At 34.4% G+C, this 14,727-nt stretch overlaps 1 protein-coding gene across 1 annotated transcript in view; it reads right to left on the bottom strand.

The window, feature by feature from the left end:
• The window catches only part of LOC145297514 (propionyl-CoA carboxylase alpha chain, mitochondrial-like), a 139,081-nt gene that overhangs the window by 75,588 nt on the left and 48,766 nt on the right, over positions 1 to 14,727 (bottom strand). The window contains exons 6-11 of the mRNA XM_080143415.1: positions 14,177 to 14,345; positions 12,560 to 12,638; positions 5,950 to 6,052; positions 5,158 to 5,252; positions 4,022 to 4,104; positions 1,570 to 1,707 (exon numbers count right to left, since the gene is read on the bottom strand). Of these exons, the coding sequence (XP_079999541.1) occupies positions 1,570 to 1,707; positions 4,022 to 4,104; positions 5,158 to 5,252; positions 5,950 to 6,052; positions 12,560 to 12,638; positions 14,177 to 14,345 (667 nt within the window). The remainder of the gene's footprint in view (positions 1 to 1,569; positions 1,708 to 4,021; positions 4,105 to 5,157; positions 5,253 to 5,949; positions 6,053 to 12,559; positions 12,639 to 14,176; positions 14,346 to 14,727) is intronic.

Genomic DNA, 14,727 nt, shown 5'->3' on the forward strand with positions numbered 1-14,727 from the left:
TAAATTAAAATTACAAGGCTGTGTTTGAAGGTTATGGCAATGCAGTGTATGGAAATGATCTATGTAATAAAATAAATAACAATGGCAATATTGAAGGAATTTGAATAATTTTCATTTACATATATTTACTTCCAAACACAGTGTGTCGCACAAAGATGGTAGGTGTGTGAATTCCCCAAAAATTTTGAGAATACATCTCTTCTTCAGGGTAAGGATAGAAAGCATAAACAGCTCCCAAGCGTAGTTGGATGTTGGATGCCAGCATAAGGCCCACAGTCAAACAGGCTTGCATATTTGTTAGCCTAGTTTCCGAAATATGCATATTGAATTAGATGAGTCTTAGGTGCTGTCTAAAGTTATTATAATTTTGTTTTATTTATTTTTATTTAATTGTTGTTGTGGCTTGTTTAATGTAAATTGTATGTCTAGAGGTGCAATGTTACGTGCATGTGTATGAAAATCAAAAGCGTTAAAATGAAGCAACACATAAGAAATACAGAGTTATTTCCCCTATCCAGAGAAAAGGCATAAAGTGGCTTTATAAACAGACCTATCATATTTTGCACAATGCTACAAAATTTTCCTCAAATTAAAATTACATTAAAACTATTTTCCGAGATATATGTAAGAATCAGATAAATAAATTCATTTGTCACCTAAATTGAAAGGCAACATTGATATAAAAATGCATAATAAAAAAAGTACATAAAACGTTTCTGATTTCTTTGTTTTACTATCTGAAAAATAAATTCAAATAAAAAAGAATACGATGAAACAAAGGTCATTTTCTGTATGAAATTAGTTTGCCACCATTTCTATTGATAAGACTTTTCTGCAAAGTAAACGCTGAATTTCTAATCCATTTCCGCATTTTCAAGATTGATGGCAAGATGGTTGGATCATTCTACCATTCCAGTAAGTATTTCACTGCCCATGCAATCTTCTATCTGTATAAGAACCAGGTACGCCCTACAATAGAGTACTGTTGCCACATCTGGACAGGAGTTGCTTGGCACGCCCTATTCTGCTTTGATAGAGTTCAAAACTGGCTTTGTATCCTATTAGGTCATACCCTTTTCTCTTTCCTGCAACTTCTTTCCACACAGAAGAGACATTGTGAGCCAGTCTCTGCTCTATCGTGATTTTCATGGCATGTGCTCAACTGAACTCCAATCTATGGTCCACCTCGCCAATTGCCAAACTTTCATAAAAATACTCGACTAGCTACAACCACTATAAACGATTTTCTCCACTCTCTATCTGTGCCTAAATGTAAACGTAGATTCCATGAATAAAGCTTTTTCCCGGAACTGCACGCTTTTGGAACATTGTTCCGCTGGCATGCTTCCCAGTTAAATACAACATGGTAGCCTTTAAATCAACAAATTCCTGTGAAGCCGTCTCCATAAATAATCAAATTCTATCAAATTTACACCATAAGTAATTACTGCACCACCATCTTACATTCATTAACCTTTATTGTCGAGTGGCCTTCAGGCCTTGATAAGTGGTGACTCCCAAGCGAAAAAAAAAAAGAAAAGAAAAACATTTTCCAACAAGGGAATGTACCTTTCGCAACACGGATCATCTGATGCACAATATCAATTCCAGTAATGCATTCTGTGATTGGATGTTCTACTTGTAATCGAGTGTTCATCTCCAAAAAGTAAAAATTCTTCTGAGAATCAACTAAAAACTCAACAGTACCTTCAAGAGAAAAATAAAAATTGTTAAAATAATTTTATCAAATTTTTGAAAACTTTTTTTTTTTTGGTTTGTAATAACGTTAAGTGATAAAACTCTTTAGAATATTTGGTGCCAGTCCATAACTACATCTTCCCCATGAGGAAACAAAATTACCAAAATTAAAGAAACAGTGTATGTGTTACATGATCAGGGCTGTTCCCTTTTCATGCAAGTATAAAAATAGAGAGATTTAGTTAAAATGAAAATGAAATAGCAATAGACGAAATTCAAACCTCGTAATTTAGGTTTAGAAATAGATTATGTGTGAGAATTAGAAAATGGAATGTAAAACAGCTTAGAGATAAAATAGTTTCAAGAAAAGAATGTGCACTGTCAATTTTGTTATGAAAATTCAATTGAAAGAATGCAGCTACAAAATAATTTAATAAACATGTTTTTAACATATTGGAAATATAGATTACTGAGTATAGGTTAAAATTCCTTTTGTAAAAAAAGGAAAAGTTTTGGACACGTATGTCCAGAACACGTGGGTATGACGTCATGGAAAATAGGAAGTTCTAGAGATAGTTAGAAAAACTTTAGAGAAAAGAAAGGAGAAACTGGGAAAAACTCAGGGGGAGTTTGAGAACGGCAGACGATAGTCTGCAGTTTGGAATTCGAACGTCTAGAAGCGAGACGGTCACTTTGAAACTTAATATGTGAAGCTTTGAATTCTTGATGAGAAAACCACGGCCGGTCGTGAGAAGAAATACACCCATCATGTGTTTTATAAACGTCATCTTTGTGTTGTGATTCTACCAAAAAGGTAAAGTGAAAATTGTATTATATGTCTATAGGTCTGTGTTATAAAATGTCTGACATACACATCTCATATCTACAATGTGAACTCTACATCTCATATCTACACTAAGACTGTCTGAACACTATCTCCTCACTCAAAGAGCTCCTTCCATCAACACATCTAAGTACGAACATTGAATATCATCATAACACGGACAATCTCTCTTACAACAACAATCTTACAACATCCCTCTTAATAAAAGACTCTCTCTCCAAGACAATGACAAACTCTTTCTCTCTAAGAACCTCTTTTAATGAAACTTATATAACATATGTACTCATGACAGAAAGAAAATACCATAATCCAAAAGTCATGTAAATTAATCTAATTGTTTTATTTAAAAAAAAAAGAAAAAAAAAAAATCAAATTTCATGGCTAAGCAATCAACGATTTTTTAGTCTTTTTTTTTTTTGCAGAACAAGGGAGATAATTGCAAATAATTCAAACTTTTGTGAAATTTTAGAAAGCCATTCTTAACATGGAGAGATAAGTTTAAAAAATTAAAAATTTGCTTAAAACTGATTTTCTTTATAAAAATGATAATTACTTGATTAATTTATGCAATTTTTGGTGAACAATATTTTCTTTCCATCATGGGTATGCATATCATTCAGCTTTGTTTTAGTTTTGTTTTTGTTAGGGGAAGAGGGTGATGTACTAGCACCAAATATTTTCAAAGTGACTGCAATTACAGGAAAGAGAATGAGATTTTAAATAAAACTAACAAAATCAATAAGATGTATGAAACTAATCAAAATTTTAACACTGGGGAAACACATTTTCTGTAAATGAAGATTGTGTCATCTCTTCAATATAATGAAATAAAAAAAGGAAGCAAAAAAAATAAAAATCAACTGTAGATTCTTTGACCTAGCTTCAGTGTTCTTTTTTAAACAATTACCAGTAATAATGAAAGAAAGTAATTTTTTTTCTTCCACTCACATTTTTCCCTCCTTACTCTCCTCTAAAAGAGGATAGAAGATACTACACTTGGATGGATCTTAGTCTGAAGACCAAGAAAATATATTTTAGTTAAACAAAAATCAATGGAAGATAATTGCTGTAAATGTTGACAAATAGCATCTAATTCGTTTTGAAAATTACAAAACAGAAAACCTGCCCATATTTTGCCTAAGTTGATACCAAAAATGAATTTGAGTTTACTCTTTTTCATCCCAAGCGAGGTGTATTGCCACTTGGACGTAAGGGGTAACTATTTTGATATTTACACAAGAATTATCTTTTATTGAAATAATAGGCAACAGATTTAAATATGGGGAAAAAATTACAATACATCAGAAGAAGGTTGGCAGGCATATTGACTGAAACAAACAGGCATCAATGACAAAGACAATTTACTCAATAAATTGAGTTAGATAACTTGTTTATAAACTAAGTATAAGAACTTAATCCATTTCAATAGCGGTTTAAAATTTACAGAATAAATTTTTTAAATCATAATATAAAACTTGCCAGCAGATGTGTAGTCAACGGCTTTGGCTAACCTAACAGCCTGTTCACCCATGGCTTTACGCATATCCTCATCCAGAAATGTACTGGAAAACAGAAAAATTTTCATTAAACAAATATAAAATAAAAATTAAAAATGTATTCAACTTTCCACCCACTTACCCCCCAAAAAAGCTTCATTGGGAAGAAGTTTTAAAAAAAAAAAAAAAAAAAAAAAAAAAAAAAAAAAAAAAGGAAAGTGTTGATGTAAGCTGATTTACCCATTTTAAGTATAATGGACTTATCCAGAGACAATAAATATATTTACATCTAAACATTGGGTAGCAATTCTTGGCAGCTATGGCTCCAGAATCATGGTGTGTACTTCTGTAAAATACTTTTTGTTAACTGTTTGTCCTGATTATTACTGCCCTGCAAAACTACAACAGAAAGATACAAATCAAAAAGGCTTTTAGAAATATGAGTTTAGCTCTCGCAAAAGGAGGGTCATTAGGTTTTTATTCAAGCATTTTAATTATCATTCCTAATTTCATTATATTTGTATATCTCAAGGGTTCTTTATGCCAAATTTGGTACAATTCTACAAAATAGCTTGGGACATATAAGTGGTCATAATTAATATTGTTAGAAATGATAGTATGACAATTTTGAAACCCTGAAACACCTAACATTTCAAGAGTTTGAAACTTTGAAAATCTTAAAAAAACTAAATTTTCGCTAATTGTCTTTGAAAACTATTTTCATTAATTAATTTTTTAACTTATCGTTTTTTGTAATTTTTAAATATTTTCATTACTGTGACATGCCAATTAAGTAGATATCATTGATTTTATTTAAAATTCAATGTTTCAATTTGCAAATTTTGCTTTAGTAAAGAAGCACCAAAGTGTCTGAATACTTATGAAACACATACGTTTGGACTTGCATTCATGAATAGGATCAAACTATTGTGAAACAACACATTCTTGAATAAGATCAAACTATTGCAGTTTCTAAATTTAAAAAATATTCTGCGATAATTTTCATTAAATAACTTCAGTTATAATTGTAGCAGTTTGATATCTCTTTTGTATTTGTGCATTTCTAGCCTCATTCCCAAATGATTTTTGTTCCTCAAAGTAAAAACAAATTTCTCTTACCTTGGGGCCTCTTCTATGACTTTCTGATTTCTTCTTTGGATGGAACATTCACGTTCATTCAGATAAACACCATTACCATGTTTATCACACAACACCTGTTTAAAAAAAAAATTATATATATATATATTTCTGCACTTATAAAGGAAAGTCCACTCGACCGGAACCAAATAATCAATCTAGAAGGATTTCACCTTTCTCTGGGCAATGTCAGGACACAGCTCCTGCTAGTATACATAGAAAATAGATTCAGTTTATTTACTTTTGACAGTTATACATCATTTTTATAGTATTTTATGAAACTGTAACAACAGTTTCATTTTGTATACTAGTTTTAATAATGGAACAACAGAGATCATCTGATCATCCTAGAGATGATGAATGACATGTGCTGGGAATTTGTTTAAAATGAAGCTAGTTTGTGCCGAGTCAGCCTCACTCTCATCCTAACTAGTCTGATTCAGTGGCAGAACAGGGTCAAGACAGTTGAAGGCCAGGTGGGATGCAGGAGCTGTTGGAAGTGTCAACATTTTCCTACATACAGCGCCTGGTGTCTCTAAATGGTTGTTGCTTAACTTCGGTGACTGTATATCATATAGTAGTTGAATGAAGTAGACAAACGCATGCTTACAGACTGTTCCACAGGTTGTCATTGATTTGAAGCGTAGATATTTCAATTTTCTAAATTTCAATACTTATACTAAAAATTGAATAAAATGGAAAAAGTTGTCCATCTTGTTTGATCATACATATGAGGAAGATAAAGGACTTATAATTCTTGTTTAAGGAGATTACCTGAACTTCAATGTGGCGTGGATTGTCAATGAATTTCTCAATAAGCATTCTGTCATCACCAAAACTGGCAGCCGCTTCTTGGGTAGACAGACGGAAGGCATCTCTACAACAGAACATGATTTTCTTTGTAAATTATAACAAACACCAACAAAAGCTGCTTTATGACATTAAGGAAATAAAGAAAAAGATGGAATCATACAATATATGGTACTAATCCAGAACTTTAAGTTCGCATTGGCATCTTCTAGCAGTTTATGATATGCTGCTACAAAAAGCTACTGCAATTAGCCAGATACAAACCAATAAAATGGTGTTGTCAAATAATTTCTCAATAATGATACAACGGACAACTATTTACAATGGTAAATAGAAACTTACATGGTATTTTGTTAACTTAATGTAAGAAGCTTTCTACCATGGTAGAGCTCACCTTCGTGGCAGCAGCCTTGGCAATGTTTTCTATGCATTTGTTTCGATTTATGTTATCTGTGAATGGACTTTCAGTCAGGTAGGGTACTATCAGCCATGACAGTGGTTGAAAGGTTTTTTGTAATTGTTAAAGAAAAGGAGATTTGTAATTGTATTTTTGAGATGAGGTGTTTTCATTGATTGAGATTGTCAGACTGACTTCCTCATCTTGGTTGTTAGAGTCACAACGTTTCAGCCGTTTTGCCCTCCGGCCTTCATCAGGTATTTTGTATCGAACTGGGGAACCGTTTGTTAGGAGTCTCGAACCCAACCCTTTATTATTATTACGGGGGTACCGTGTTCGGACTCCAGCTAGGCTCTGGGACATAGTTGCAGATTCTCTGTTTTGAATGTTACTTTTTCACTGCCTTCGTTCAGGATTGAACTCAGCACCTTTGGGTAACTGTAAACTTTGATACAACGTCTAGGACCACTTGGCCATATGTCACAAAACACCTGATGAAGGCCGGAGGGCAAAACGACCGAAACGTTGTGACTATAACAACCAAGATGAGGATTGGTTGGTTGTTTTTGTTTTACGGCATATCAACTCTTTTCGGGTTATTTAATGCCGAATCCAAAGATTTTGAAGAAAATTTTTTTTTAATAGAATATATTTGTTGTTTTCACGTCAGTTTCTATTTAACCCATAGTTGGGACCCTAACAGGTACTACCACTCCGGGTCAGAGTGGACCTGGGAGCAATGGTAATTAAAGGATGGCTCCACACTCCCCAAAGCCCACAAGCTGCGGCCTCACCACTGGATATAGTTTAAGGTCATATCCAGGACCCCCATTGAGGGACTTTTACCCTCTGCAGGGGGGCAGTCGGCGTATTCTAATGCCCCACCGACAGGGCCACCAAGATGAGGAAGTCAGTCCGACAATCTCAATCAATGAAAAGGAGATTTGTCTATATGCTGCTTTTGTCCCAATTCAAATACAGGTCATTTTCTAAGGATTCATTCAGTCTTAGATATGTTTTTTCCCCCACATGTCGAGAATAGAGCATAATGTCATCAGCAAATGTACTCATCTTTAACACAACTACATGTACATGTAGAACAATTGAAGAAATTAATTTTTATTAGACCTTTGGATATATCAAGTGCTACCACGCTAAATTCTTTTCCAGTGCATTCAGAGATGAACATTAAGTTTTTAGTCAGTTTTTGAATGGATGCATTTTACCAATAGATCTGAATAATAATTAGCAATCGGCATCTCAAAAATTTAGAAATATAATCTAATATATAAACGGCTGTCTGCCTGTCGATCTATCTGTCGGTCTCCATATTTTCAAACTCTCTCCTCCAAAATAACTACATTTTATTTCAGTATTTAATTTATGTATTTCTGTTGTATTATATGCTAGCTTTTTTTTTTTTTTTTTTTTTTTTTCTCGTCCATAAATGTTTATCTACCAAGTTGATCTTAAATATTGTATAATCAATCCATTATATTATCATTTTCAGTCCCCCACCCCTAATTTCTGGCTCCCATCTTATCTCACAATTACTTATAACGTCACCAACTAACTTCGGAAGAACCCCCTCCCCATCTGCTTTTGTTTTATATCATAAGTTTCTTAAAACGTGACTAGTTAAAGTTCAGAATAAAATCACGCTTTCTCTTAACGGTTAATTTAAAAAAAAAAAAAAATCTTCTGAACGCTATTAAAAGTTAAATTCTTCACTAGTTTGCAGTTTGGAGACGGAAGCGTTGTTGTGATAAGTGATTTTCTCTACTAATTCGCACTTTTTATTTTTAGATTCAAATATTATAACTACATTTTATTTCAGTATTTAATTTATGTATTTCTGTTGTATTAAATGCTAGCTTTTTTTTTCTCGTCCATAAATGTTTATTTATCTACCGAGTTTATTGCAAAAATAGATTACCTAATTGTACTCATTTTTAGTTCGTGAGAGGGGAATCTATCACCATACTTTCTCTTAAACACGTCTGTTGGACTTATTAAGTACAATACTTAATAAATTTTTTATTGTTTTTTTTTAATGGAGAGTAGAAAACGCATTGTGGATGCGTTATCGGCAGCTCCTGTTACTCTCGCTTCTTCTTATTTGTCCCTCAGTCCTCATTTTTAATGAGTGATTTTTCTGACAAAGGGAGAAGAAAAAGCTGTTTTCTAGGTTGGCAGTATTTTGCGCGAACAGTTGGCAGAGTTGGTGGAAATATTCTGTTTCTATCTCTATCCTTGTAGCCATGTCACTAGTAAGGGTGCTGGAGGTAAACGTTTTGTCTGGGCTGACGTTATCCGCCTGATAGTCAGGGACCCGAACCTTGGATTAACCACTAAGGAGGCTGTCCTATCAGCAGGTGCAAAGTACTGGGGCTGCTGTATTGCCATTTGGTGAATGGAATCTGGACCATGCAGTAGCTTCTGGTGGGGCCTCTCGATGCCATACTAGTGGGTAATTGTTACGGCTTTACCTTATCATGTGCTACAAAAAAAAAAAAAAAAAAAAAAATTCTTCGTTTCTTTTTCTCTCTTAGTTTCCCCTCTCTGTCCTGCTCTAAGTAAATCTGACGACCTAGTCCACATATTCCAAAATTTCATCATGACAAGTTTCAAGAAAAAATACACGATTAAACCCGGTTCTCCAACTTCCAATGTAGACCCCTACTACCATGTCTCCTTCTCCAACATCAGGGGTCTTCGTTCTAACCTTCCAGAGGTTGAAACCCAATTACAGGAGACTAAACCAGACCTTTTATTTTTAAGTGAAACTGGCATTGGACAGGCTATTTCCCTAGATGAGTTTGCAATTACAGGATACTCTAACTTAACTTCTAAATCTGACCCCCAAGATCTCCATGGGCATGGAATATGTGCCTATATTAAAGATAGCTTTCCATGTGGGAGGGACATCTCCAGGGAAGATCCTAACTTACCCTATATGTGCTTCCGGGTTGCTTTAGCTCACACTACTGCATTTATATTTACTCTCTATCGCCCCCACAACAGCGGAGTTACTATCTTTCAAAGCATATCTGAGAAAATTGACCAAGTCCTTTCTACTTATCCTTCAGCTAACATTCACGTATGTGGTGACTTAAATGTTCACAACGTCGAATGGTTGACCCACTCAAACAAGACCGATGATGAGGGGAGGTTCTGTCATGATTTCTCCATTGCCTATGACCTCACTCAGATTGTTCAGGAACCTACCCGTGTGCCCGATAATGACGGCCAGTATGCGAGCCTACTAGACCTTTTTCTCACAACTTGCCCTGAACTATGTTCAGTTTCTGTTCTGTCGCCTCTTGGATCTTCCGACCACTCTGTTGTATCAATTAAGATAAAAATGAAATGTAATAAGTCCCCAGACGTACCTCTTCATCGTACAGTATATCGATACACTAAGGCTGACTGGGATAGCTTCCGTACATTTATATCTGATCTACCTCTGCATTCCATGTTTAAAAAGGATGTGTCCTCTATAGTATTAGACCTGACTGAATGGTTAATTGTAGGTATTGACCATTTCATACCCTCTAAAAAGTTTCAGCAAAAACCTAACAGCCAGCCATGGTTCTCTCCAGAATGTGCTGCTGCCATTGCGCACAGAAATCACTTTTTCCACTGCTTCAAACGTAATAGATGTATGGAAACTAAAGCCGTTTTCAGGACTGCCAGCAACCATTGTAAGAAAGTAATAAGGAACGCAAGAGAGTTGTATGCTCAATCTGTTAAGTCCAAAGTAGCTGAGCAGCGGCTTGGTTCCCACCAGTTTTGGCAAATAGCAAACAGAATCCTGAACAGAAGCGTGTGCTCCATCCCAACTATTATCAATGGACCTGAGGTAATCTCGTCAGCATCAGACAAAGCCAAACTCTTTGTCAAGAACTTTGCAGCTAATTCTACCCTTTGCGACCAAGATCGCCAACCCCCAATATTTCCTCCTGTATCAGAAAACACGCTATGTGATATACGTATATCTGTACGTGATGTTGCCAAGCTAATCAAAAACCTTGATTCGAGTAAAGCAACTGGCCCGGATGGTATTCCAATTATAGTACTCAAAAAAGTTCAACCTGAACTAGCGCCCATACTTACAAAACTGTTTAAACGTTGTCTTAAGGAGAATAGTTTCCCATCTCTCTGGAAAATCTCATCAGTATGCCCTGTATTTAAGAATTCAGGTGATCGCTCATCTCCCTCTCAGTACAGGCCAATAAGTCTCCTGTGCGTCATGAGTAAGTTGCTAGAATCTGTGTTAAATACAGAAGTAATCAACCATCTCAACAAAAATAACCTTCTTAGTGACACTCAATATGGTTTCCGTTCTGCTAGATCTACAGCAGATGTCCTTACAGTTATATCGCATAGGATTAGCAAATCTCTCGACGGTGGCAATCTTTCTAGGGCAATTGCTCTTGACATATCTAAAGCCTTTGATAGGGTATGGCATAAAAGTTTACTTCATAAGATCGCTAGCTATGGTATAGCTGGAAAAGTCTTCTCAATTATTAAATCATTTCTTTCTGATAGGTTCATAAGAGTAGTAGTTGAGGGGCAAAAATCAGAAGCTCACAGTATTAATGCCGGTGTCCCTCAGGGATCCATCCTGGGCCCAACTCTTTTCCTGATCTACATTAATGATCTTCCAAATCATATCCTTACATCATTTGTAGACATTTATGCTGACGACACTACCATTTATGGTAGCACATCTAAGACAGTAAACGACCAAGTTCTCTCCAATTCTCTCTCCTCTGATCTTGAGCACGTAGTACAATGGGGAAAGGAGTGGCTGGTTACTTTTAATGCATCTAAAACCAAGCTTCTCTCTTTACACCATCAACATTCTAATTCACATTTGTCATCAATTGAAATGAATGGATCTCGTCTTCAGGAGGCCTCAAGTTTTGACAAGCTTCTGGGCTTGACCATTACTCCTGATCTTAAATGGAACACGTATATCAAATCTGTTGCCAAGGCCGCTGGAAAAATGGTGGGATCTTTCTATCGATCCAGTAGATATCTCACTGCTGATGCTATTCTCTACCTATATAAGAGCCAGGTACGTCCAAGGATGGAATACTGTTGCCACATCTGGGCAGGAGCTGCTAGAAAGGACTTGTCCTGCCTTGATAGAGTTCAAAATAGACTTCGTAGCCTCGTAGGAGATGTCCTTTTCTCCTCCTTACAACCTCTATCTCACAGAAGAGATGTTGCGAGTTTGTCTCTGATGTATCGTTATTTTCATGGAAAGTGTTCGACTGAGCTTCAATCTATGGTCCCCCCTCACCAAACTTTCACAAGAAACACTCGTCTAGCTGTAAACACTATCAATAATTTCCCCCACTCTTTATCTGTGCCTAAACCTAAACGTAGATTCCATGAACAAAGCTTCTTTCTTAGAACTGCACGCCTATGGAATTGTCTTCCGTTTTCCTGCTTTCCGGCTGACTACAATATGGTTGTGTCCAAGTCTAAAGTAAATAAGTTCTTGATGAGCCGTTCCATATAAGTTATCAAATTTACCAAATTTTCATTACTAATGATTACTATATTGACCAATTTCTACTGTACACTCTTTAACCCTTATCCTTGAGTGGCCTCTGGGCCTTGATAATGTGGTGATGCCTTTGTAAAAAAAAAAAAAAAAAAAAAAAACTAAAAATCGCAGAGCAGCGCTAAGGGCCTCAAATGATTGGATTTTTTACAGGCCATTTTTTTATGGGTCTTTAGCCGGTTAAAATAGTTTTTAAGGGATCAAAAATGGGTCAAAAATGGAAAAAAAGAAATCATTAAACCTTTTGTATATTCATCTTAGTTTATTTTTAATCGGTTTATATGCATGTTACATTGGAACAGCACTAACGTCACCAGCTTTGAATGGTACAGTTTCAGTTTCGATTCTAGCTGATGGCACCTGAATACTTTTTTAACTTTTGAAATTACGACTATAATAATATATACAAAATCTGGACAAATTAAAATATCATATTTAAGCATATTTTAGGTCTGAGCAAAGCCAAGCACACTCCCATCTCCCTGACGGTATAAAATACTTGTTCAAAAGAAGTTTTTTTTTTCTAATATTTTCAAAATTGAAAGAAAACCAAAACTCTCAGGTTCAAACGAGTCAAAAAGATAGAATTTAATATCAACCTGGTTTCTTTGTCGTTATTTGCAATTCTCATTCCTTTTCCTCCTCCACCTGCCGAGGCTTTAATCATCACAGGGTAACCTGGAATTAAAAAGACCGATAAAGACAATATCTTAAAAAGAATAGAAGAAAGAATTGGTGACTATAAGTAAATTCAGGACATTAAAAGATATTCAATGAAGGAGAAATTGAATTAACTGAAAATCAAGGAATAGAGGATAAATATGACTTAATCTCTATGGGTTGAATAAATCATTTTGATCAAAATTAATGACAAAAGACAGTGGAAGAAGGCCAGACTGTAAAGTGACTGAATGTACCAACCATGATGAAAATAACACATTAAAGTAAAAATAAAAATCAATATATAATTTTGTTCCCCCTCAGTGTAAGCGTTGTGTAGTTAAACCAATATAATGCAGAATTTTTTTTTAATAAACATTTATTTAAAAATTTTGAGTAAATTTAGTTTCGACAATATACATCATTATCAGGCGTAGAAACAGTTTGCGCTTTTTTTTCTTCTTCGTGGCGTGGTTTATAAAAAACACATTTCATGTGAGCCATCAGTCTCCCTTAAAATATAAAAAATTTGCCATTGTTTTGTTTTTTTTTAAATGAATAAAACCATCTAATATTCCATTATTATTAAACATTTTCCTTTCCTGCCATTCTTTCTTTCAAAACATTCTCATTCTATTTTTTTTTTTTTTTTTTTACTTTAAATCTTTTTTTTCTGTACTGGTTTTCATGGTTGAAATTCTGTAGAATTCGTTGCCCAAATTCTCGAATCCAATTCCTGAAATTTTAAAAGGCCTACTCATCCCTAAAAAATGTTCACTAGCAGTGTGTGTGCGTATATATATATATATATATATATATATATATTCTTCAGAATGTGAGAGAATATATAATAATTATTATATAACAGTCTGGCTGTGGAAATAATTATATACATACATACATACATACATATGTACACACACACACAAGGGGACATTCTAAAATAATTTCTATTTTTTTTTATTCCACCCAAATGGATCAGTGGGGATTGCAAATTGCATTTTTATGATGATAGAACATGCATTCATGACCTAAAAATCATTTTTATGTAGATATTGAAGGTGTGAGATGCTAAGAAAGCAACCCGTCATGGACGTGCATCAGAAACAGAAATAAGTCATTGAATTCCTGGCAAAAGTGCATTGAGAATGGTGGTAACTATGTAGAAAAATAAATACTCAAGCACAAAAGGTCGCTCGTTTTTCTGGTACCAATCCTGTCTTAATAGCTCTTCAACTTTTTAGTTAAAAAATAGGAGGCTTTACTTTAGGGACGACCCTCATATATATATATATATATATATATATATATATATATATACACACACCATATTATTGATTTTAAATGGGTATATTTTTCAAGGTTTTGTGAATGCAATTTTTTCTTTTATTGGATTCTTTAATTAAAAAAAAAAAAAAAAAAGACAAAAACATGAAAACTGTTTTTTTAATTATTATAAGCTTTCTTATATTTGGACTAAGCTTCCACAGATGCAGCTTGTAAGCTTAGTATTTCTAAATGTAAAAAAAAAAAAAAACCGTATTGCTTCAACTTACCAATTTGGTTGGCCAACTCGACACAGTGGTCAGCATCACGGACCTCACCATCAAAACCTGGAATGAGATTCACTTTGGCTTTATCTGCAATACGTTTGCTTTCGATCTTATCCCCCATCGCAGAAATGGAACCACTGTGAGGACCAATAAACTCAACACCTATATCAGCCTTTAAAAAGAAAAAAAAAAGAAAAATCATTAAAAGAAAAATAATTCATGTGAATATACGAAGATGATGTCTATTTTTTGAGGACTCTTTTTAGGATTCCAGTTTGAGGAGGAAAGTTTGAGAGAGAGCAAGTTTTACAGAAACATTTTACTGGAAAACCGTTTTAAATAATACTTGAATATTTATTTGCAGATTTACTGTTCAAGAAAAATAACAGTAGTTTCATTTTTCAGATTTATTCATCAAACTTGGGTCAGTTTGTTTTTATGCTGATTTAATTTGAACCTTTATCTTTCATGATGACCAACAACCTTTATTACAACCTCCTGACTTACGTCCCCATAGATTCGAGATTCTGGTGGTTAACTAATGCTTTGCGTTT

Source organism: Euprymna scolopes, chromosome 18 (genome assembly GCF_053919585.1).
Source record: "Euprymna scolopes isolate OS-2025 chromosome 18, ASM5391958v1, whole genome shotgun sequence".
Lineage (NCBI taxonomy): Eukaryota > Metazoa > Mollusca > Cephalopoda > Sepiida > Sepiolidae > Euprymna > Euprymna scolopes.